Source organism: Callithrix jacchus, chromosome 14 (assembly GCF_049354715.1).
Source record: "Callithrix jacchus isolate 240 chromosome 14, calJac240_pri, whole genome shotgun sequence".
NCBI classification, from domain to species: domain Eukaryota; kingdom Metazoa; phylum Chordata; class Mammalia; order Primates; family Cebidae; genus Callithrix; species Callithrix jacchus.
In genome coordinates this window covers 12690882-12714394 of record NC_133515.1, presented here as the reverse complement: position 1 = coordinate 12714394, position 23513 = coordinate 12690882, and the positions used below count along the sequence as shown (strand labels likewise).

Here is a 23513-nt window from a genome sequence, read left to right as displayed (position 1 = left end):
AAGAGGAATCTAGCAAATATAGTTTAAAATGCATTCTTCTGTCTTCAGAGATTGACTTAAATGCTGCCTCTGAAAGTCTCGCCTAGCCAGTGGTGTGCTGATAAATGTTTAACAAACTGCTCTATGAAAAAAAAAAGGGGGGCCCTGATTTGTAGCATTCATCAATTCCATGTTATAAGCCCTGATTCAAGCAACCGCTCTGGACAGTGCCAAATGTGTAGTCAGGAAGAGAGACATGTGATGAGCTCCCACTAGCAAGTGAGGGCTGGCTCCTATACCCCAATGCACCTAACGCTGCTGTCAGAATTGATTCAAGCTTCTTGACCTATAACGCGGTTTCTCAGTTTATATTAAAGCATTCATCTAATTCTGCCTATCTAGTCTACCTTCTCCACTTCAACTTTAAGATTCTTGAAGACTGGTATTGAATTGTATTTATGCAACACAGAGCCTTTTACAGAATGCTAAACTCTGTATGTTTGTGTGTGTGTTTGAATTTATATAAATGTATGTAATCTTTCAGATAATTTTAGCCTTTAACATAAAATATATGTTATATATGTATATATATATATATATATATATATATATATATATATATATACACACACATATATATTTGTTATTTCTGCTTGTCTGTTTACATCCTTAGATGGTCTGAATCTCTGCATTTGACAAAGCCCACCCATCATGTTTGGCAAAATGGATAGTAATGGAAGCCCTAGTTTTCAGCCAAATAGACCACACTCCTCACCCGTCTTTGCAGAGAGGAATGGCCACATGACTGAGTCGTAGCCAATGATTAGAATAATAATATGACAGCTTCTGATGGTTTCCGTTAGAAGGCAGCTATTAATAGCACATATGCTTTGTCTCTTCATCATCTTTCATCCTCCTTGCTGCCTCAAATGGCTAATATTGATGCAGCCATTGTGGTTCAAGAGTCAGTCTTGGAAATGAAGACTACTGTTAGTGGACCAGCTAGACAGAGGGTTCTGGGACCCTGGGGAGTCTTGGAGTAAAGCTCCTCTATTAAACCTAAATTGCTAACCTCTGGGTATTTACAGAAGAGGGAAATAAGCTTTTACCTTGTTTAAGCTACTATTATTCCACGTCTCTGTTATAGCTGAACTTTATCTTAAAGGACATTCTACAGTATAACACAGGAGAGATTCGCAATTGAAAAATAATACAAATCAATATGTCCCGCTTTCAGAGTGACCCTGGGCCACTTCATAACCCAATAGCATAAGACCTTCTTACTTGTCTCTCCAAAAGTTGTGACCCCAATGTCCACAAACATCTTCAATTCCAGTCTTCACATGATCAAACAACTAAAACAGAAAAAAGCAGGCAAATTGATTAGTCTTTACCTGAAATCAGTAATTTTCACTCTACTTATATCATTCCTAAACTCCAAAGACTCTCACAGGTTTTGCTTTTTATTTGTTTATTTATTGCCAAAAGCAATAAAACAGTTCATGTTCAAACAAATGGATGAAATGTTTGTCAGGTCAGTAATAAGTAAGTCTTTTTTTCTTTTCAATTCCCATTTATTTTTGGCTCTTGGGGAAATGTCATCTTTTCAATATGAAAAAAGCAGCAAGTTAAACAAAAAACAGAAACCTCAGGTGTAGGATAGAACAAAGCCAAGTGTGTGGGGGCAGAGCAACAGCAAAAGGAAGATATGAGATGTTGCAAGAAAGATGGAGGAGGGTTTCCCTCTCCTCTGGGGATTGACTCAAACGCTGATGTGGCAGTATACACCACTCCACATAGTCAGGGATGGTAATTCCTTTTCAGGGGTAAGAAAAGGTAGGGATTAGGAGATTTCTGGAGGTTTAGGGACCAAGGCTGGTCTCTTTACCCCCTTAATTCCTTTCTTCGATCAGATTAATAGGTAAGTCTTAGACTATTTTGCTCACCCATAACTGTTTGTTAATAACTTTGAAAAGTATGAAATACGGTAATAATTTCCCAGTAGGAACATTTCCAGGCTGAAGGAAGTAAAAAGAGGGGACTTCTTGTCTCTCTACTCATGCAGGAGTTTAGCAAGCTAACCTGGAGAAGTTACCATGGGGCCATGTCTATTCCACACTCCCCCAGCACATACCTTCTTCAGGCCCTCCTCCCTCTCACCCTGCCACTCCCTTCTTCTTCAGGAAATGGACAACGTAGTACCAAGCTCTTCGACTGATTCAAATATTTTTCCTTTATCATTAAAATGATTATACTCTCTTAACACCTACCCGACAATAGATTTCTTCACTGACAGCTTGTTGTTTTTTATTGGACCTCTTGACATCAAGAAACTCCACCAGTGGACGAATAGTTATTCCCTGAACAAGAAACAGAATTTAAGTTTTTAATATATATTTATACAGTTTATAAATTGTTTAATGTAAAAAATTTATTATAAATTTTTTAAAACTACATTTTAATATTCAAGAGTAACCCCTCTTCTCCTAAGCTTTGATAAGCAAAGACAAGGATATTCTGCCACCAAGATTTAACACAATAAATGTAACTTTTTGTTAATTTTTCCTTCTTTTCAAATAGCTGGCATATTTTCAAAGGACCATGTCCCAACAAAAACAAAGACAAAAATGTAAGAAGCTGAGAAAGTAATTACAAAGAGTAATAAAGTAGGCCAGATGCAGTGGCGCATGTTTGTAATCCCACCACTTTGGGAGGCCAAGGTGGACAGATCACTTGGGGCCAGGAGTCCAAGACTAGCCTGGGCAACATGGTCAGGCTCCCTCTTTATAAAAATAATAATGATAGTAATAATAATAAAGTATTATCCAGTTCAGAGGAATCACCTACTTGCTGTATTATCCATAGAAAATGTATCAGCGATTCTTTCATTTGTTCATTTATTAAAACAATTTTTCACTAAGCTTCTATTGCACACATAACAGGCAGGGTCTTGGGCATTTGAAACACAAAGATGAATAGTTAAAGACCTCGGTTCTAGGACTTTATAGTCTTACACAGTCAGATACTTCCAAAAACAGTTACAAAGTAGGCAGAAGAGGGATGACAGGGCTAGGACAAAGATCAGGCCAAGGAAAGTTTGGAGCAGAGGAGACCCTGGCAGGCAGTGGTGGAGATGCTAGAAGCATATCCCAGCGGAGACCACAGCACAGCAAAGCACCACAGTGAGGGACCTTGCAGCCAGTCTGGGCATGCCATGGGTGAACTCAGGAAATGTGGAGAACTATCAGCTATTCAGTAAACTAGGAGGAGAAATATTGCTTAATGTGACAAAAGACATATGCCAGAAATCTATACTGAACATATCACTTAAAAAGGAAACATTGCAAGCATTTCCAATAGAGCCAGAAACAACACAAGGATGCTCTCTGTCTGTCTCTGTTCAGCAGTTCTGCATTTCCCAGTCAACTGAGAATAGACAGACAAAGAGCTACACGTATAAATATTGAAAATCAAGTGACGAAGTTTTTGTTGCTCCTGGATGATCAAATTTTTGTCCTAAAAAAATCTGAGATAATCTCTTTTTCTCTAAAAGTAACAAGAAAATTTGGTACAGTGACTAACATAAATTCAAAATGCCCAAGCCATCCCATATGTTAATTTTTAAATGTAACAGAATAAAAACTTACACAATATCAATTTAAAAAACATATAAAAAGAGAGTGTGTATCTATATAATGCTAGTACATACTAGTAGCTAATAATATGTTATATAATACATTAGTATCTCAAATACTAAATATGTATATATATACTATCCATTATCTCTATATATGTATAAAACCCTATCATAAATGTATAAAACCTTTACACAGAGAACTATACAATTTAACTGAAGGAGATTAAAGGACCTTAAATATGTATATTTATATATACATATTATAGATTAAAGGACCTTAAATATGTGTGTGTGTATATATATATATATATATACTATCCATTATCTCTATATATGTATAAAATCCTATCATAAATGTATAAAACCTTTATAAAGAGAACTATACAATTTAACTGAAGGAGATTAAAAAACATATTGAGATATCAGAAAAAACATAGTTCCTAGATGGGATAACAATATTGTAATAACATGTATCCACAGTACAATTCCAGTGACATATTCCTGAAGACTTTTAACATAACTTGAGAGACTGATTTTAAATTAACCTAGAAGAGTAAATGTGACCACAAGATTTTAGAAAAAGGAGACTGAAAGAGGATTTACAGACATCAAGATGAACTGTCAGCGAATATACTTAAAAGTAATGTAATATTGGCACAAAATATGACAGGTAAGGAGGGGGTGAGAGTCAAGATTCCCATTTCTTGCTTGGTGAGCAGATGGCCACTACTTCCTGGCAGGAAGGATACATGGATAGGAAAGGGTGTTAGGATTTCAGGGACAGAGGGTGGCTGTATAGGGGGATGTTCCCTGCCATGCATTTGACTTTCATCTCATCTCTCCCCATGTCTTTCGGTCTTTAAGACCGAATGTAAACTGACTGAGACAAACATACACATATGCACACACATCCATTTTTTAAAGAAAGTCTTTTTTTTTCCCATCAGTCAAGCTCTGGGCATTTTTCAGCTTAACTTTCATTTTAACTTTCTGAAGTATGAACTGATTTTGACCAAATTTGGTATAAAACACATCTTGTGTTCTACTTGTATGTCAGTCTATCACTTTGAGATAACATATAAGGTAACAGCAGTTTTCCAATCAACACATGTTCTGTAATTTCTAACTTATATAAATGAAAACGGGTGTAAACATGTGGTTCTCAGAGATGGGAGATTTCACTAAGTTCCAGATTCCATGTAGCCACTAGTTTAATAATAGCTCAAGGAAAAGCTGACAAAAATCAATGTAATTTTTAAAACTATAAAATAGTTCTAAAAACACAAGCTGCTGTTTCACGTGCTATTTTCCTATCAGCATTCAATTAGTGAATAGTAAGTGAGTGACTAGACTGTCTTTGTAAATACAGGACATAAAATAAAGATAGGACCCAGGGCTTACCCCAATCCATATGTTGATTCCTTCCACCCTGCGGATGATCTGGAAGTAAATGCACTACCACAAATAAATCACAACTGACCCACTCCAGGAAGAAAGTGTGGCTTACCCCCCAATTAACTCAAGTTTCTAAAAGCATAATATATTTCAGTTTACAATCATAAAGCTTAAAACAATATGTGTTTGTATATACAGACCCTTTTCATAGTCACCCCTTTTCTCTTTGAATTGCCTGCAGTAGTCATGTCATGCTCAGTAAGAATTATTTGATGAAAGTTGCCTTACTTCCTCTCCCTCTCCTTTTACTTTCCTCCCCTCTTCAATCCATATATTTTGCAGGCAGAGTATGTGACATCTGTGTATCCCATATTAAGCCAAGCAAATTGGATTGGATGCTCTATTCTAGGAACCTGGGTGTCTGGTTGGGAGGGAGAAAGAAATAAGACTGCAAAAGGATCTTATTTTGCCCACATTAGAAAATTTCTAATTTAGATTATCCAGGGAGTAACCCGATAAAGCTTAGAAAAATAAAATAGCTTGTTACCATCCATACAAGATAAAAAAAATAAAACCCCTAGATTTTCATCAAACTACCAATAAATATTTTTGCAAATACAAATTAAATTTTCACCTGTTCCTTTACTTTGGCATACATACTAAACACCACCCCTGAGGGTCAGGCCTGCCTGGGAGAGTCATGTAACAGCAGGAGCAGAGAGAGTAACGGGGAGACTGATTTGTCTTTCATTTTGTTCCATCTCTGCCTCCCTCCCACCTTGCATGCCCCAGCTCCCATTTATATAAGAGGGGAAAACAAGAACAAAAAATACAACTGTGGTGTGAGTGTCATGAACATTCTTTCAATCTCATATTTTAAGAAAATGAGTTCTTGTTTTGTGTTGTTTTTTGGAACTAATATTTGCATAATAAAAAGAATGGAGGAGAGAGAAACTGCCTTATATTTCCTTGCTGATTTAGCAGGTAATTTCCAGGAAAATTTGCAGAAACAATTTTCATATATTAAAAAATATCACTACCGTTGCTTTGCTATCTTATGGAAGGCCTTTCTCACATCATACACTCAGTCACAGAGATCATAAATGCAGTTGTGCAAACAGTGTTTATCTTAGAAGGGGATAAGTAGAGTGAGAAGCATTAAAGTGTTTCAGTGGCTGTTCACAGCCCCCATCAATGCGTCTCTCTTTTAGCACTTCCCATGCTGCACATTGATTTCTTCTTTTGTGTCTGTCTCTCTCTCCCCTAAACTCCAGCTTCCTCTTTGCTGATTGAGGTTTCTCTCTTTCCTGTACCATCCGTATCCAAATGTGCTCTTCTCTTTGAAAATCAGAAACAGAAGCCATCCTATGACAAATATCCACCTCTGGACACTACCTCCTTTCTCTAAGAAACCTCAACAGAGTTGCCAGTATCTCCTGCCCTCCATTTCTCTCTCTTCCCCTCCCCTTTTGAATCCAGCCAATGAGGGTTTTGTTCTCCTGACTGACCCAAAGTACACTTGTGCAGAGGCCACTTATCACTATGTCCCTAAATCCAAGGCTGTGTTCTCCACTCACACTTTGTCTGACCTTGCAGCCGCATTTGTCACAGTTGCTAGAAGCCTCTCCTCTCCTTCTGATGTTTCCCCTCCTGAACCGTTCACCCTTTTCAGTTTCCTGGGCTGTATCCTCAACCTTTTCTTGATTTCTAAATATTACTGTGTTTCAGGGTTCAGGTCAGATACCACCTTTTCTATACTCTTTCTATGCTTACTCCCTCAATAATTTATTCTAGACTTACGTGTTTTAAAAATCATACATTAAGGAATCCCAAATTTATATCTCCCACTCTGGCTTCTCACCAAAATTCCAGGCTCATATGTATATAACTGCCCATTCAACATCTCCACTTAGAAGTCTAATAGGCAAATATGCATGTCCAAAATGTATCCCACATCCAAAACTGAACATATGATGTCCTACCCTTTAGACCTAATACTCTCCAGGTAGTCTTCGCCAAATTAAATGTCACCTTCATTCACCTGTCTGCTCCATCAAAAACACATGGAATTGTCTTTTACTGTTCTTCCTCTGACATTCTAAATGATTCACCTACATTTTTCCATCTTAAAAAAGCCTGATCATTTTGCTCATTTTATTGTAGGATTGTTGTAAAGTATTCTAAATTCTATGGAATCCCACCTAATAATGGCATAGGTTAATTAATTATAAAGATGGTGTCATTATGAAATAGTATATATACAAAAAATTATGAGGCGTGGCATGGTAACTCACACCTGTAATCCCAGCACTTTGGGAGGCCAAGGCAGGTAGATCATGATGAGGTCAGGAGACTGAGACCATCCTGGCCAACATGGTGAAACCCATCTCTACTAAAAATACAAAAAAAAAAAATTAGCTGGATTTGGTGGTGCATGCCTGTAATCCCAGCTACTCAGGAGGCTGAAGCAGGAGAATCACTTGAACATGGGAGGTAGAGATTGCAGTGAGCTGAGATAGTGCCACTGCACTCTAGCCTGGCAACAGAGCAAGACTCTGTCTTAAAAAAAAAAAAAAAAAAAAACAAAAAAAAAAACCAACCATTTATTTCACAAATGAAAGTACATTTGAGGGTCCTCACAAAGTCTATAAAATAGTGAGCAACATCATTCCAGTTGGAGAGGCTAAATTAGCAAAGATTCGTGTAATTGCTGGGAAAGGCTACCCCACCATGGGCCCTGAGCATCCCCACATGTTCTTACAGGGGGTGCCAAGAATGTCAGGCCTTGATTACTTTTTACTTGGGCCATTTCTCAGGGTTGCAAACAATGAGACTCTTAAGAAATGTAGTAAGATCACCCTTCTGAGAGAGCAATATGTCCCCAAACTCAGTGTCCTCCTCCTGCAATGCAGCCCACAATATGTGCAGACATCCATCACAGGTCCCCTGTGTCACCCCCATGGGACAAGGAGGTGTGGAAAACTGACACAAGCCAACACAAGGCTCAGGCTACAGCTTTTGTCATGGACAATAAAGTCCTTTGTCTCTGACTCGGGAGTCTTCTCCAGCATTCATGAAATAGTAACAGGTGAACTTGTTAGCTTACAAGTATAGTAAAACCACAGATGCTTCACAGTTCTGCCCAGTGACTTATAAATGACATCACTAATGTGCAAAAGTGGCTGCTATCTTTTGAATTCTGGTCAACCTTGCCACTTGATGGATTTCTTAACCACTTAATACATTTACAGAATTCTTGAGATCTGCCTTATTATTATAGGGATTAACTAAATAATAATTATTGCACTGTAATCATTTTTCCTTCCAGAGAAAAGTATATTGAAAGAACTTATCTTTTTCTTTCTTTGGTTACAATTTTTCATAAAGTTGCACTTTAAACATGACAAATCATGAGGCGAAAACCCTGTGTCAGGTGTCATATTCTATACATGTATTTCCTCTGCACTGCCTGAGAGGGAGATACCATTGTCTAGGTTTTACAGCTAAGTAAACTGAGGCCCACAGAGGCTATAAATAGCAGGCCTAGAATATCAACCCACAATAGCCTTACTCTAAAACTGCACTTTATATAATGGTACTCCACCATCCCCAATTTTGAATATAAATTTAAAACATGAGAAATAGCTTATATTTGATATAAATAGCATTACCAATTGTACTGGAAAAAAATGAACTTAAAAGTCACAATTGTTTCCTCATTCAATATCCCGTGGCCAGGCACAGTGGTAGCTCGTGCTTGTAATCCCAGCACTTTGGGAGGCCAAGCCATTACTTGAGGCCAGGAATTCAAGTCCAGCCTGGCGAACATGCGAAACCCCATCTCTACCAAAAATACAAAAATTAGCTGGGTGTGGTGGTGCATTTCTGTAATCCCAGCTACTCAGGGAGGCTGAGGTGAGAATCACTGGAACTCAGGAGGCAGAGGTTGCAGTGAGCCAAGATGGTGCCACTGCAGTCCAGCCTAGGTGACAGAGTGAGACTCTGTCTCAAAAAAAAAAAAAAAAATCCACAAACAGGACCATATTCTGATAACATGATAGTGTGCTTCTTAAAGAGACTACATCTATTAGTAACATGATTCAAGCAATGTGAAAATTCTCATGATAAACTATGATATCAAATAATGCACGATATGTCATATGAAATCCTATTTCAGAAGATAGTTATAACTCAGTAATACCAGGTTGGAAGAGCTTATCATATAAAAATAGTGACATAAAGGTTGAAAAACATATTTAAAATTTAGTAATCCGTCCATCAACATAAAAGTTGACATTTGAGAAAGAATACATAATTCTTACTTGAAAGGCAACATTTTATGCATGGATTTATAATTAGTTATTCCTACTATATTTGTATCTCATCAAGTATTTCCCTCCAGGTTTCCTTCACTGAATTCCTTAATCTTTGATGTATTCTAGAAAAGAGATCCTTTCTGAAGGGAGTATGTGTGTATTTGTGTGTGTGTCTATGCATGCTTGTGCATGTGTGTGTGTTCCGAGTCTCTTAAGAACCAGCAGTACGTAGGAAAATAGGAGGAGGATGTGATCAGAGTCAAGGAACCTAGCCATAGGCGTGCAGTCCCCAACCTGTGCCCGCAGAAGGGGCAGAGAACAGGAAAGGGAAGATATCAACACAAGTGGAACTGCAGCAATTTCTCCTCTCTGTGGATACCCAGGTGAACTTACCAGACTCTCTTTAAACCCAATGAGAGGAAAGACTGACATCTCTACACCTACAGGTGCTAAATAATGATCCCCAGATGTCTCCCTTAATGGAGGGTTATCTTGATGTGTTCACAATACCAAATTTGGCCAATACATCTCAACTGTGCTGTTTGTTGCTTCAGGCTTTCTCCTTTTCTATCACAGTCTTTACTCACCTTCATCTCTCTCCTCCCATCTATCCTCCTCCTGTCCTCTTCATACTCAGGGAAAGCCATGCTCCTACATCACTGAGATCCATCTCACATGAACTTCCTGACTTCCAGCATCTCCCCTACCCCATAAGCTCTCTGACATTCCACACAACACGAGTTAGCAGTCATCCTTCGACTGGTCCTCTGCCCTGCTTTGGCTCACTTCTCACATAGAAGAGTCTTCCAAAATAAAGAGGACTGCATCTGCTTTTTTTCTTCTCTGCCACTACTTCCTCAGGACAAGTCATCACCATTTCTGGTCTATAATACTGTGTGGAAGCAGAAAGATGTTGATAATAAAGACAATAACAGAAAGTGGTCCTCTTAACTCAGGAAAGGGTCTTCTCCAGGATTCAAGACAACTCACTGTCCCCAGTGTTGGAAGGCATGAATGAATGAAGGATGAACTGTCTTTTGAAGAAATGACTAGAAGGAAGGAGGAAAATCATGAAGCATTACAATACTGAGCACTCGCTGCACACAAGGCTCTCTCCTGGACACTTTATTCAGGGTCAAAAGCAAATAGGTTTTGACTCTGCTCTACATTTCACTAGTGTGCAGAATTGGTAAACTTGCCGAACCCCACTTTCAGTGCCCCACTTTCCTCATCCACAAAACAGGGATAATAAACCATGACTCCTAGAGTTATGTACCATGGAACTGTTATGAGCATTAAATGAACTAACATGTAAGATGCTTAGATTTGCATCTGCACCTAGAAAGCATTCTGTCACTAACTGTTAAATACATATGAATAAATTTTGAAAACACACATATCTCCTGATCATCCTCCTTTTCTACCAATCACTGGTTCTCAGTTCTCCTTGCCTGCTCCCTTCTTCCTGAAAATGTCTTAAGGTTGGGCTGCCCCAAGGTTCAATCCTTAGTCCTCTATTGTGGTCTCTTCGATATATATTTTCACCCCCTTGACAAGAACATCCAGCTTCATGGCTTCTAATACCAGTTCTTTGCTAGTGGGCCAGAGAGCCCCTTTCCTGAGGTCCAGATTCGTATCTGCCACATCCATATTTCCACTGTAGGTCTAATGGACACCCCTAATGCAGCATGCCCATAATTGAACTGACAATCTCCCTACCCCTACTTCTGTCATGCACACACTTCTGCTTCTCAATTGAGGGCAAGTCCATCCTTCTAGCTGCTCAGGCCAAAACCTGTGGAGTTGTGGGTGATGCCTCTTTCCCTCACAACATATCGAATCCATCAGGGAATCCCATAGGTTGCTCCATCAGAATGTGTTCTAGGATCTTACCACTTCTCACCAACTGAACTTCCACCATGGAAGCCTGATGACTGCAGGGCTTCCATGCTGGATTCCCCACGTCCACCCTTTCCTTACAACAGTCTATTCTCAACACAGTAGCCAGCGTGATCCTTGTACAAAAGAAGTCAGAACATCTGCATGACACTTTCCATTTGCTTCCATTTCACTTGGAGAAAAGCCACGCTTCATACACTGGCCTGCATGGCCCTGCATGATATAGGATTCCAGAACTTGCCTCACCTCATTCTCCTACATGCCACCCCACACCCTGTGCCACTCCAGCCACAATGGCCAAGAGCACACTTGATCCCTCAGTGCATTTGCCTGGGTTGTTCTTGGGCTTGGCTAATTCCTCCACTTCCTGCATGCCTTTGCTCAAATGTCATTTTTCTCACTGTTCCCTTTTATGACCATTTGATGTTGGAATTGTAACAGGCCTCACCCACTTTACCCTTACCACGCTTGATTCCTTGCTCTTTCCTTATCATATAACATTTATCACCTTCTAACATGCTCTATGATTTGCGTATTATGTTTCTTGTCTAGTGTTACCAACCCCTCTGAAATGTAAGCTCTGCAGCAGGAACAGGAATCTTTTTATGTTCTGGCTCCTAGAGCACTGCCTGGCACTTAGCAGGAGTCCCGTAAATATTCGATAAATGAATATAATCTTCTAAGAGCTGGCATCTTAACTCAAAGGGACTGATTCACTTGCAAAGTCGGGATCTGGATACAGGTCCACCACACTTTCTGCCTCCCAATATTAAATGTGCGTTCATCCATTCCTCATTTCAGGGGAGTCACTGCTAGGCAGTCAACTCATGTCAAACAGCTGTTGGAAGGTCATCGTGCACAGCTAGCATTTAACAAGTGCATTCGCTAAGTCAGAAAAATAATAAGCATTAGCAAGTGTAGTTCCTAAGTTTCCAGTTCTAAGATTAGAGCACTTCATTTAGTTTCCTTAAATAATAATTTCTCTGTGTAGGCCAAGTGACCAAATTGGACTCTCTAAGGCCTCTCAACAATCTGGTGACATGAATCCAGGCAGGAAATATAATTTTCCCTAGTTACTAACTACCAAAGTTTCAACACACCTTTCCTACTTTGCATCCCGTAAACAGAATCCAATATTCTGAATGATTTTTTCCCTCCTGGTAAAAGGCAAAAGAACTCTACTCACCAGAATGAAGACAGTAAAGAATATGACAACAATGGCAGCCGTAATAAACAGCTTTTTCCTAGGAAAAACAGCAGCAGGAAGGAGAAACACGAGTGCAAAACAGATGGCACCTCGCAGTCCTCCATAGGCAATGATGAACTGATCCTTAAAGGTCAGGGGAATGGTCCGGAACCTATTAATGACCTGAGTCAGGACAAAGACACCTGCACAGAAAGAAAACCCAAGAGGAAACAGACTGGGTGAGGCCAGAATATAAAAATACATATACTCATTTTCTGTGCTTCTGTGACAAAGGCAAAGGATTTAAAAACAGACCCCAGGCCAGGCGCAGTGGCTCACGCCTGTAATCCCAGCACTTTGGGAGGCCGAGGTGGGTGGATCACGAGGTCGAGAGATCGAGACCATCCTGATCAACATGGTGAAACCCTGTCTCTACTAAAAATACAAAAAAATTAGCTGGGCACAGTGGCGTGTGCCTGTAATCCCAGCTCCTCAGGAGGCTGAGGCAGGAGAATTGTCTGAACCCAGGAGGCGGAGGTTGCAGTGAGCCGAGATCACGCCATTGCACTCCAGCCTGGGTAACAAGAGCGAAACTCCGTCTCAAAAATAAATAAAAAAATAAAAACAAAAACAAAAACAGACCCCAAAATCTTCCCCCTTTTCTGTCTTGCCTGGTAATAGCAGGCTCTGGGCCTTTGATGTTGTTTCAGGATTGTGGGTGAAAACATGAAATCCGAGAAGACAAGACACGATAATCTGACTTATAACAAGGGCATGAAGATACTCAGGGAAGAAAGTAGTACATCAGGAAGGGACGAGAAAAGCAAGAAAGAGAAAATGAAAAGGCCGATGAGGAAGGAAAGGGGAAGAAGAAGAGGCAGAGGAAGATGAGAAGAAAGAGGAGAAAAAAGAGAAACAGGAGGACTAGGAAGAAGATAATGGGGAGGAAGGAGAGGAAGGAAATGAAAAAGAGGAAAAGGAGGAAGAGGACGATGAAGGAGGGGAAAAAAGTTAAGGAGGAAGAGACAGAAGAGGAGTAAGAAGTAGACAAGAAAGAATAAATCAAGAAGATAAAAAAGAAGCCTCAACAGCAGAAAGGGAGTGACAAAAGGAAAGCCCCATTCTATTAGTGAATGTCACATATGTGCATTTAGCAAGCAAGCACTCATTACCTAGGGCTCGCCAGATGAGGCAGAAGGCCAGGGTGAAGCAGACGAAGGCCCAGTTCCACTCGTGGTTCTTGCCCACAGTGGACACACCCATGAAGATGAAGATCAAGGTCTCACTGACGCTGCTCAGCATCTTCATGAAGTACTTGATGGTTGTGTAGGATTTCTGAGATACATTTTCTTCCACGTACTTATTCATAGTCATTGCACAAGCAGTGATTCTGAAAAAGAAGATTCAGCCTTTATTGAAACCTGACAATGATCCTAATCAGAATGCAAGAGACAGCACTTAAGAGCTAAATTATGGCTCTACTCTTCTGCCCAAGACTACATCATTGAATGATTTCCATAGGTGAATGTGATTTTCCTGTAAACCTTGGAAATCCTACAATCTCCGGAGGTCTTCATTACCAACCCTGGCTCAACTACCCTGCTCTGCCCAGCGTTCTGATCCTTCAATTTCTTTACCCCAGACTTACACCGTAAGGTCTATGGACATCAACACCATCAGCTCTCCTATCTGTATCTCAAATAAAATGAGTCCAAAATAAATTTGAAATTCATAATCTTTCTAAACTGATTTATTTTCCCACATATTCTCTGTTCCTCTATTATGTAAAATGATTCTATTGCATAAAATCCTGAGGACTTCTATAAAAACAGTTAATCTATTTTATAGTACCTTTACTTTGTGCCAGGCACTTGAAAATGGGCTTGTGTTAGGCGTCTCTCCCTGTCACACCTTGGTAGCCCCCTGCCATAAAATTGGTCAAGAACTATTTTCAATTCTTCACCCCAAATATCTCTTAGACCCCCTCACTTTTTTAAAATCCATAGTTCTGAGTCTCATTTCTATTATCTATTGTATCCACTTCTGGGAAATTCAAAACGTTTTAACAGGCTCTGAGAATTCCTAAAGCAAAAATTTTGCTTGTTCTCCCCAACATTTCCAAAAGTTTGGGACCACACAGCCCTTTATTCCCACTTTCATGATATCTACTGGAATATGGCACTGTAGAAAAGGATCAAGGTCCAGCGTCAAGTCCACACTCCTGAAGCTCTTCACACACTTCCCTCAGTGAAGAATTCCAGTTTCACAGCTGCCCTCTCTCCACAAACCATGTGCCTCTGCTGTATGGAACTGCTCATCCTGCACTTGTTCTTTACTGTCTTCTTGCCTTACTACACATGTGGGTTCCTTTCTGTCTAGAATGCCACCCCGATCGACTCAGGTGCCACCCACAGAGGGCAATTTAGGATGAGCTTGGAGACAGCTCATGGAAGGTCTGGTCTAAGGAGACACAGTTACTATAAAGTACCAAAAGAATTTCATTACAGAAGGTTCTGCAGAATGAAACAGGAGGATGGGATTAAAGGGAGCCACACTGCCTTCCACTAACTGATAACCATAAACTGATTACTGGTCATGATCTGCAACGTTTTCAGCATTTCCTAACTCCAGCACTACAGTGACCCTAGTTCAGCTTCCCCTACTTCCATCACGTGGTCCTCCTCACGCTGAGAAGACTTTTGCTGTCTTAAGGCAAGCCTTCTACTGTGAGCATAAGAATACACAGAAGAATGCAAACCTAAGCGTCCTCTAAAACCTAAACAGGTAACCATGAACGCATCTCATTGCAAGGAACAGATCTGTTGTTCACATAGAAAACAAATGCAGGTATATTTAATTTTGTGCCCTTACTAAAACAAAACAAAGACTCCATCAATCTAAGGACCACACATTGAACCACCATGTCACTGTCCCCAGAATAAGTGGGCATTTCCTGTAGATTTCTATAAGTAAAGAATATATAATTTATGTGCTTTTCCAAAAGAAAAAGTGACCTTATTAAATGTGCTAATAAAATTCAACATCTATAAACACATGGCAAAGCCTTTGAATAGTTGAGGACTCATATAAAAACAGTCAATCTACTTTATAGCACCTTTACTTTGTGCCAGATACTATGCAAACACATTTACTGGGTTATGTCAGTTAAATCTGTAACAAGTTTATGAGCAAGTTCTATAATCATTCCTATAGTTATAAAGGGAAGAACAAAGGCAGACAGAGGTTCGATTATGTAAGATTCCAGTGCTAATAAATGGTGGTGCCAGGGTATGAATCTGGGCAGTCTGATTTCAAGACATTAACTGGGCCAGGCATGGTGGCTCACACCTGTCATCCCAGAACTTTGGGAGGCCAAGACAGGAGGGTTATTTAGGTTCAGGAGTTTAAGTCCAGCCTGTGTAAAATAACAAGACCTCTTCTCTACAAAAACAAAGCCAGCACTATTGAGGACTTAATCCTCACACTTTCCAAATTCTCAGTGAGCCCCCCAATCTCTGATAGGAGGGAAGTCTTCCCTGCCCACCAAGTTGTGGCTCGTCCTTTCTCAAGCACGAGCCTGTTTGTATCCATCTCCTATGGCTGCTGTAAGAAATAACCACAAATGGTGCGGCTTCAAACAACGCAAATTTACCATCTTGCACTTCCAGAGGTAAGAAGTCCAAAATCATGTTAGTGGGCTAACATCAAGGTGGTGACAAGGCTTTTTCCTGGTGGAGGCTTTAGGGGAGAATCTGTCCACTGCCATCACGAGTTTCTAGAGGCCTCCTGCATTCCTTGGCTCATGCCACATCCCTCTGACTTCTGCTTTCCTAACCACATCTTCTCTGAGTCAGACTCTCCTACTCCCTCTCATAAGGGCTCTTGGGATTATATCAAGGCCACCCAGATAATCCAATGGAATCTCCCCATCTCAGGATCTTCACCTAATTACATCCACAAAGTCTCTTTAGCCATGTAAGGTAACAAATTAGCAGGTTCCAAGGATTAGAATGTGGACATCTCCATTATTCAGCCCCTACCAGGTGTTTGCATTCTCCTCCCCTAAACTGTATCCTCAACTAAGTGCATGGCCCAGATGCTCATGGCCTCTGCTGCTTGCACGCAGTTGGGTGACAGAAGCTAGCAAGAACTCTGTCACACTGGCTTGATATGAAATCTTGGAACCTCTTCCAGCAGGTAAAGCAACTGGAAGAACAGGCTAGAAAGTGGCAGCTGTCCCAGCAAGCCAATATCAGGCATCTCGACAGCACTGCCCCAGATACAAATCACTCGTTACCCACATTTCTAAAAATCTTCATCTTTTATATTTTGGCCTAATTTCTCTTTAACTAGACTTTTAAAAGGTGTAATCCCAGCTCTTTGAGAGGCTGAGGCAGGCGGATCACAAAGTCAGGAGTTAGAGACCAGCCTAACCAACATAGTGAAACTTTGTCTTTACTAAAAATACAAAAAATTAGCTGATCGTGGTCGTGGGTGCCTGTAATCTCAGCTTCTTGGGAGGGTGAGGCAGGAGAATCACTTGAACCCAGGAGGCAGAGGTTGTAGTGAGCTTAGATCGTGCCACTGCATTCCAGCCTGGGTGACAGTGCAAGACTCCACTTCAAAAAAAAAGTAAAATTTGTCCAATAAAAAAAGACAGGTATACAGAAACACATACTTATGAGCCTTTCAAAAATGTTACTATTTTAGGTACTTCATGTAGTGGAAAAAATGTTGCCAGGTAGAAAATTTGTAATAAAAGTAATCTATAATAGCCATATTACTTTTTAAGATTCTCTAATCCTATACAAAAGATACTTCAAAAGAGTTTTATTATAAAGCAGCTAAACTTATAGACAAATATGGAAAGTAATGAACACCAAAGTACCCACCACCCAGCCTTATCCTGTCACTTGTATTTTTTAAAACAAAACTTCAGCTACAGAGATAATTCCTCATACTAACCACATTCCCTTCTCTCCCTCTTGAACTGACTGTTTTGAATCATTCAAAAATGTAATTTTAAAAGGCTGACAAGGAAAGTTTTCCTAAACGTTCTAAACATTTTCCTCTGAAATTATGTTCATCACTGGAGATTACTTATTGCCTGTATCATTTACTTTTTGCCAAATGAACAGTTCAGACACTGTTAAATGAGCAATTTAACAGTTGTCTATTTAGAAACAATTAAAATGTAGCTTTGGTGTAGGAATAAAAAAGGAATTAATTTAACATGATTGTCCATGGGATCATTTTCCATTGCTTTGTATCCTTAACATGATACCAAGAATGATGCTCGTGGTAGCCAGACTCCTTGTTGTTACTCAGTGCAGTTTCCTACTGGCCTCAGTGAGACACTGAACAGGAAGAAAGGACATCCTGGGTGGGTATCACAGCCTCCAGCATCTGGTGGTGTCCTTTTCAGAAAGTGTGCGCATGTCTGTGACACTGAGGCTCCTGAGGGGCTGGGGGAAACATTCCCAGTGTTCCCGTTCTGATCTGCCATGTATAACTTGAGTCACATGGTCCCTCAAACAAAGGTCTCTAGGTGTCTTTATTGCAAAGAAAGTTTTTTGTTGCCATGTACTCTGATCTGAAGTCAAACCACCTCACCTTCAATAACATCAGAAGTTAGCCCTTCCACTAGAGAGGTACAGGCAAAACAGTCTCTTAGGGATAGAAAGAATGAAATCATCTCTGCCCACTCCACCAGGTCATCTTCTAGAGCCGATAGTCATCACCCTCACAGTATACAGGAGTCTCCATTTCTCTAAAAGAATCACAAGAAACTTACAGAGCTGGAGAATGGTGCAAGATAGTATCAGACTGTCCTTGGCCTTATTGAGTTTGAAGTATGTGGCCAGGATAGTCCTTGGGTACAATGTCACATCACAGCATTATTACAGTGCCACCACACTAGCAAGAGAGAAGATTTCTTCCTTCATCACATGAAAACATGAGGATTTCATATCTAAAGTCCACAGCCTCACATCCTCATTCTGTGACATCAATATGAGACTGTCACCAACAAAATAGTAGCAAAAATGGACTCTTAATGTTCTAGAAAATTCTGGTTAAATTTTTTAATTCGAAAGTGTAAAAATAAAACTATTATCCTTCAATATTCTTAATACAGTGCCACTTTTACTAGCTCATGTTTTTGAATCATCTTCCCTGCCCCCAACCTTTCCATGCATGTCTCTCTAAATTCTTAAATTTCCATACCTAGTTAATATGATTTTGTGAAGTGCAATTTAACATCAACTAACATTTTCTGAGCATACATTCTGAGAAAAATTCTGTGCTGGGATCTAGGAAGATGAAAGCAAGTAAGACCCAATTTCTGCCTTCAAGAGTTCACAGTCTAAGGGTAGAAACAGACAAAAAGAGATCATTGGAACACAACACTGTATGTGCTAGAATAAGAGGGAAGATGCTATGGACGTGCAGAAAGCAACGGGTGACTTCTGCCACAAAAGAGGACATTTGAGCACCATCTTCATGGATAAACTCACCTATCAGGAAAAGAGGACGTTGAGTAATTCAGGGAAAAGCAGCAGCCATATCAAAGGCATAAAAGAAATAAACAGGGTGGTGCATTTAGGAAACCGCCAAATGATTCTGTTAGCTGGAGGAGGGGAAGTTGAAAACGTTAAGAGATGAGGATGAAAGAGGTTAGGGCTCAATGACTCTGCTATACTTAATGTTTAGGAGTTCAACTTCATAGGCTGGAAAGAAAATGAGAAATTATAATTTCAATCACATAATTAATGTCTATCTCCCCAAACTGGATGCTCCATGAGGAAAAAGGAAAGTGTTGCCTTGATCAGCACAGTGTCTGGCATGTATTTTGCATCAATGACTACCTGGATTAATCTTTAATAGGAATGGTGGTGCAATAGGCATATATTTTCTCTATATCTATTGCCCATTTCACATCCTGAAACATGCCCAGATTTTGACAGGTCTTAGGTACCATTCCGTGGGATGATGTGGAGGTGAGGCATGCACAGAATTCAGAGATGCACCCTGCTATGTTATTATCTTGCCCCACTTTAACGTAAATATATGGCAATCATCACCAATTTAGAGATAGAGATGGGAGAGCACTATAATTAGTGGTTTTCACCTACATCAGCAATTGAGGTTTTCTTTATCAGTATATCAATCAAAATACAGTGTAGGAAAATTCAGGCCAGCTAATAGACATTATCTCAAAAAGAGTTTCCCCCGACCCCAGGGAGGGTGGGGTGGAAACAGACTTTCCTTTCTATTTAAATAATTTGTCATCTATTTTATGAGTAGAAAATTCTAACAGATACTTTTTTTTCTGTATTACTCCATGACTCCATTATTAACCTGCTTTCTACAATATTTATTTCTTTTCTACCAGAATGTGTGCTTTGAGACAATGGACTAATGCTTAGCATGGTCTGTGTCTACAGTGGCACCAAGTACAAGTTCAATTAATGCTAAGTCTAGTTGAATGAAGATCCAGAGTGCTTTATCTACAATCAGAACTGTGTAGAATTAAACAATTAACTAATATATTCATCACACTCGGCTAAAGCCTTAAATACCTCCAAAAAAAGTCATAAACAATCCACTCTGCAGCCTAAAGTTAAAAAAAAAACCCTTCATACACCTGCAAGTCATTAAAAAATATACATCTGCTTTTCCAACAAAATCCTCAAAGAAGTAATTCCTCATAAGTCTAATTTATCTTGGCATTAATAAAACTATAACCCTCAACTTTGCTATCCCTCAAATAGTAAAAAACTTGGTGCTGGTATTAAAAAAGTTACTACCTCTGTTCAGTTACTATAAGCTATCTCAAAAGTTAATTAATAACAAAATAATGCTGCTAATTCTCTCTGCAAAAGGCAGCTCTCTCTGCAAACCAGATTAACTCTTCAGCTGCCATAACTATAAAAATAAAAGGGCCCTAAATCTGCTAACAACAGAAAGAAGAAAAATCTGTTTCTTTCTAAAAAAAAAAAAAAAAAAAAAAAGCTGCTAAAATTTTGTAAAATATGTTATTTATGTTAAGTGTTATTTTAAACATAAAACTCAAAAATCAATAAGAAAAAACTGGACTAAAAACCTGGCTCTGTTCTCTCCTGGCCTGGTTTATAACTCTGGGTCTTTCATCTTTACCACCTGGTCATATTCATTTCTTATAAAACCATAAGGTCACAATCCTGCCGCTAAAACCGCAAATGTCCTTGTCTCATAAGCTCTATCATAAACTTGTAAACCAACCAGCACCCCTAAAAGGCTCCCCTCTAAAAAAACCTCAACTACAGGGCCCCTTCTGTGCCCCATTTCAGCAGAAAGTAGTTAAAAAGAATCAATGCCCCTATTCCAACAAAATTTAAATGTTCGTGTTCAAAGTGGGGAATGAGGGAATGTATGTGTTCTCTTTCTGGGTCCGCGAGGGGGCGTAGTTTTAAGGCAAGAATTTCCCAGCGCCACCCCCCCCCCCCCGCCCCCCACCCGGGGATTTAACAGTTTGTTTGAATTTCACCGCCCGGGAAGAAACTGAAATTCTCCAGCGGAAGTTCTAAGGAACTCCTTTCATTGGCCCAGGGACTTGGAGAACGTGGGGGCTCCTCCCAGGATAAAAGTCCATGTCCACACACCTGGTCGGATTTTCCCTTCTGGAATCCCCTTCCACACTCTTCATGGAAGTCTTCCTCTTCTTCTCCTTCTCTTTTCTCTCCCTAAATAAAATAACCTTTCTACCACACTTCTTGGGTCTGATATTTTACTTTCATGAGCATGCAACTACCTGCAGTGGTCCCATCGCTTATTCTTTAAGAAATTGGAGGCCAAGAACCCACAGCATTCTCTCAGGGGAGCTGTGCCTCACCAGCACCCAAAAAAAAACCTGGTTACAGTCTTCCTCCCATTCTATATGATTTTTAAAAGTATGAATTCAATTGCAGGAAAACATAGCCCAAATAATATTTGTATATTCTCAATTAAGGCTTTGCCAAATATGAAAGCCTATCCCACTAATCAGTGCTAAGCATATGCAACAATGAAGACCAATTAAAAAGTTTTTTCTGTATTGATTAAAGCCAGGTCTTGTGGTGAGTCAGGGCACATTGCATGCTCTCAGAATAAAGTACTCACTCGAGTGAGGTAAATTAAATTATTCCAGAGCACGAATGTACTATACAGTGAATTGCTTCTTCCAGAAAACCTGACAACCAAAGGAAACAGAGTTTGATACATGAGAAAATGCAAACAAAAATTGTTTTTAAAACAGGATCCAATCATAAAAACTGAACAATGTTTTTTAAAATATCAAAAATGAAATAGAGTAAATTGAAATTGTCATAAATCCTGGATTAATCAGGAAGCCTTGTCCATTGCATAAATTCTCTGCATCTTTTTCTCCTGTATAACTGCTTTCAGTTCAATTCAGCTAATATTTATAGATAACCTATTGGCACCTAAAGCAACTGTGGTTATGTGGAAAGAGAACACCAAAGGATCACAACTCAACATCAACAGCATGATGAAGCACAGGCGGCAAGGGTCCCATGGAGTCTACCCTCTTTAGCTGGGGAGTGTTAAGAAGAGCCTCAGAGAGGCAAGAAGATTTGATCAACATTTTGATGGTGGAATTAAGGCTTTCCAGGTGGAGGACTCCTGGCCTATGTTGGAGGTGGGCCTGGATATGAGAAACCCGCATGCAGCAATCCTGCATCAGATATATACACAGAATGCTTTGTGGTTCTACATGAGTCCTAGAAACATCCGCATGAGTTACTGCTTTCTGGAAGTTCTTACAGCTCCTAACATGTATATTAGAGCAGTAAGGCTGGTGGATCATGTGTAAATGTTGGAAAACTGTAAATGCCTCTGCCCCATCTAAGACCTATATCAGAATCTCTGGCTGAGGCCTGGGATTCTGTCCATGTAATGACATTTCCAGGTGATTCCTAAATACATTTACATTTAAGACAGCAAGTGGGAGTATAGGCAAAGGGTTCAGAAGAGGAAGGAGAAATGAGAAAAAAAGAGCTGAAGTTTGAGTCATTTTATTTAAAATTGTATTGGAGGGTGAGCATAAGGGTTAACATGTGATTTGAGGAATAATTTGGATTTAACTACATTTGCCAACTATCCTTCCTTCCTGTCTCTCAATTTTTATGACTTGGATCTAGGTGCAGGTCCCTGTGTTCTCTTGCCTAGACTGGTTAGTGTGCAGGCATCTTCACACAGTTTCTTTTCCTGCCTGAGTCTTTACCTAGGCACCTTATCCCTGCTGACAGCAGCATTTCCTGACCTTCCTCCTTAATCAAGGATTCCTCAGATCTAGGGCAGCCAGTCAGTCTGGGGCTGTGACCTACAGCTTTCACCCAGAGTACCATGAAAACTTTATCGGTTGTAAGTGTCAAGGTATAAAGTTCTGGAAGAACTATGATCATGTATTTATCATAAAACAGAAATACGATTGTATCACTTCTCCTTAAAGATTCCAAAGGCTCCCACCTGCCTATAGCACACAACAAGTCAGGCAAGACTGGGTCCCCTCCTTCTCACCAACCTGGAGTTCAGTTCACCGTGGAGCCTTCAAGTACACCTCTTCCTCTACCCAGAAGCCCCTCTCTTCATCACTGAGGCTTCAACCCCAGCAGCAACAACATTCCCATCCCACTATACTTCACTATAAAGGATCAAGCTTTCCTTGCTAACTTGTAGTTAGCCCAGATTGGGATGGTGGTCTCACTCAAAGTGAGTTTAAGTTCACTGCCTTCTTCTGGTAACAAACCTTACTTCTCATGTCACAGGGCTGGTCATATGAAACAATCTGATCCCATGACAGTTCATCAAATCCCTGGGTCAATCAGTGCTTGCTCTGAATTGTTTTCCAACAGGACCCGGCAGGATAGATTTCACTGTACTCTTCAGTGACAGAGTTGTGGAGATACAAAGCCTGATCTGTCTGTGACCCTGGTTCCATGCTTTGGAGAGGGCTAACCTATGAGAAGGAAGCCTTCTCACGAAGGGACACAAAGTTGACAGAGAGAAATGCTTAGGCAGACATAGGAGTCCCTTGTCCCATCACCTTGATGCCAAATCCCAC

General features: G+C 40.0%; 1 protein-coding gene across 8 annotated transcripts in view; it reads right to left on the bottom strand.

Moving 5' to 3' along the window:
- The window catches only part of SLC9A2 (solute carrier family 9 member A2), a 100618-nt gene that overhangs the window by 18257 nt on the left and 58848 nt on the right, over nucleotides 1–23513 (bottom strand). For all 8 annotated transcript variants that reach the window (XM_035271803.3, XM_035271804.3, XM_078348397.1 and 5 more), the window contains 4 exons: nucleotides 13585–13802; nucleotides 12413–12615; nucleotides 2250–2339; nucleotides 1264–1334 (listed from right to left, as the gene is read on the bottom strand). In XM_035271803.3, coding sequence (XP_035127694.1) covers nucleotides 1264–1334; nucleotides 2250–2339; nucleotides 12413–12615; nucleotides 13585–13802 — 582 coding nt within the window. The remainder of the gene's footprint in view (nucleotides 1–1263; nucleotides 1335–2249; nucleotides 2340–12412; nucleotides 12616–13584; nucleotides 13803–23513) is intronic.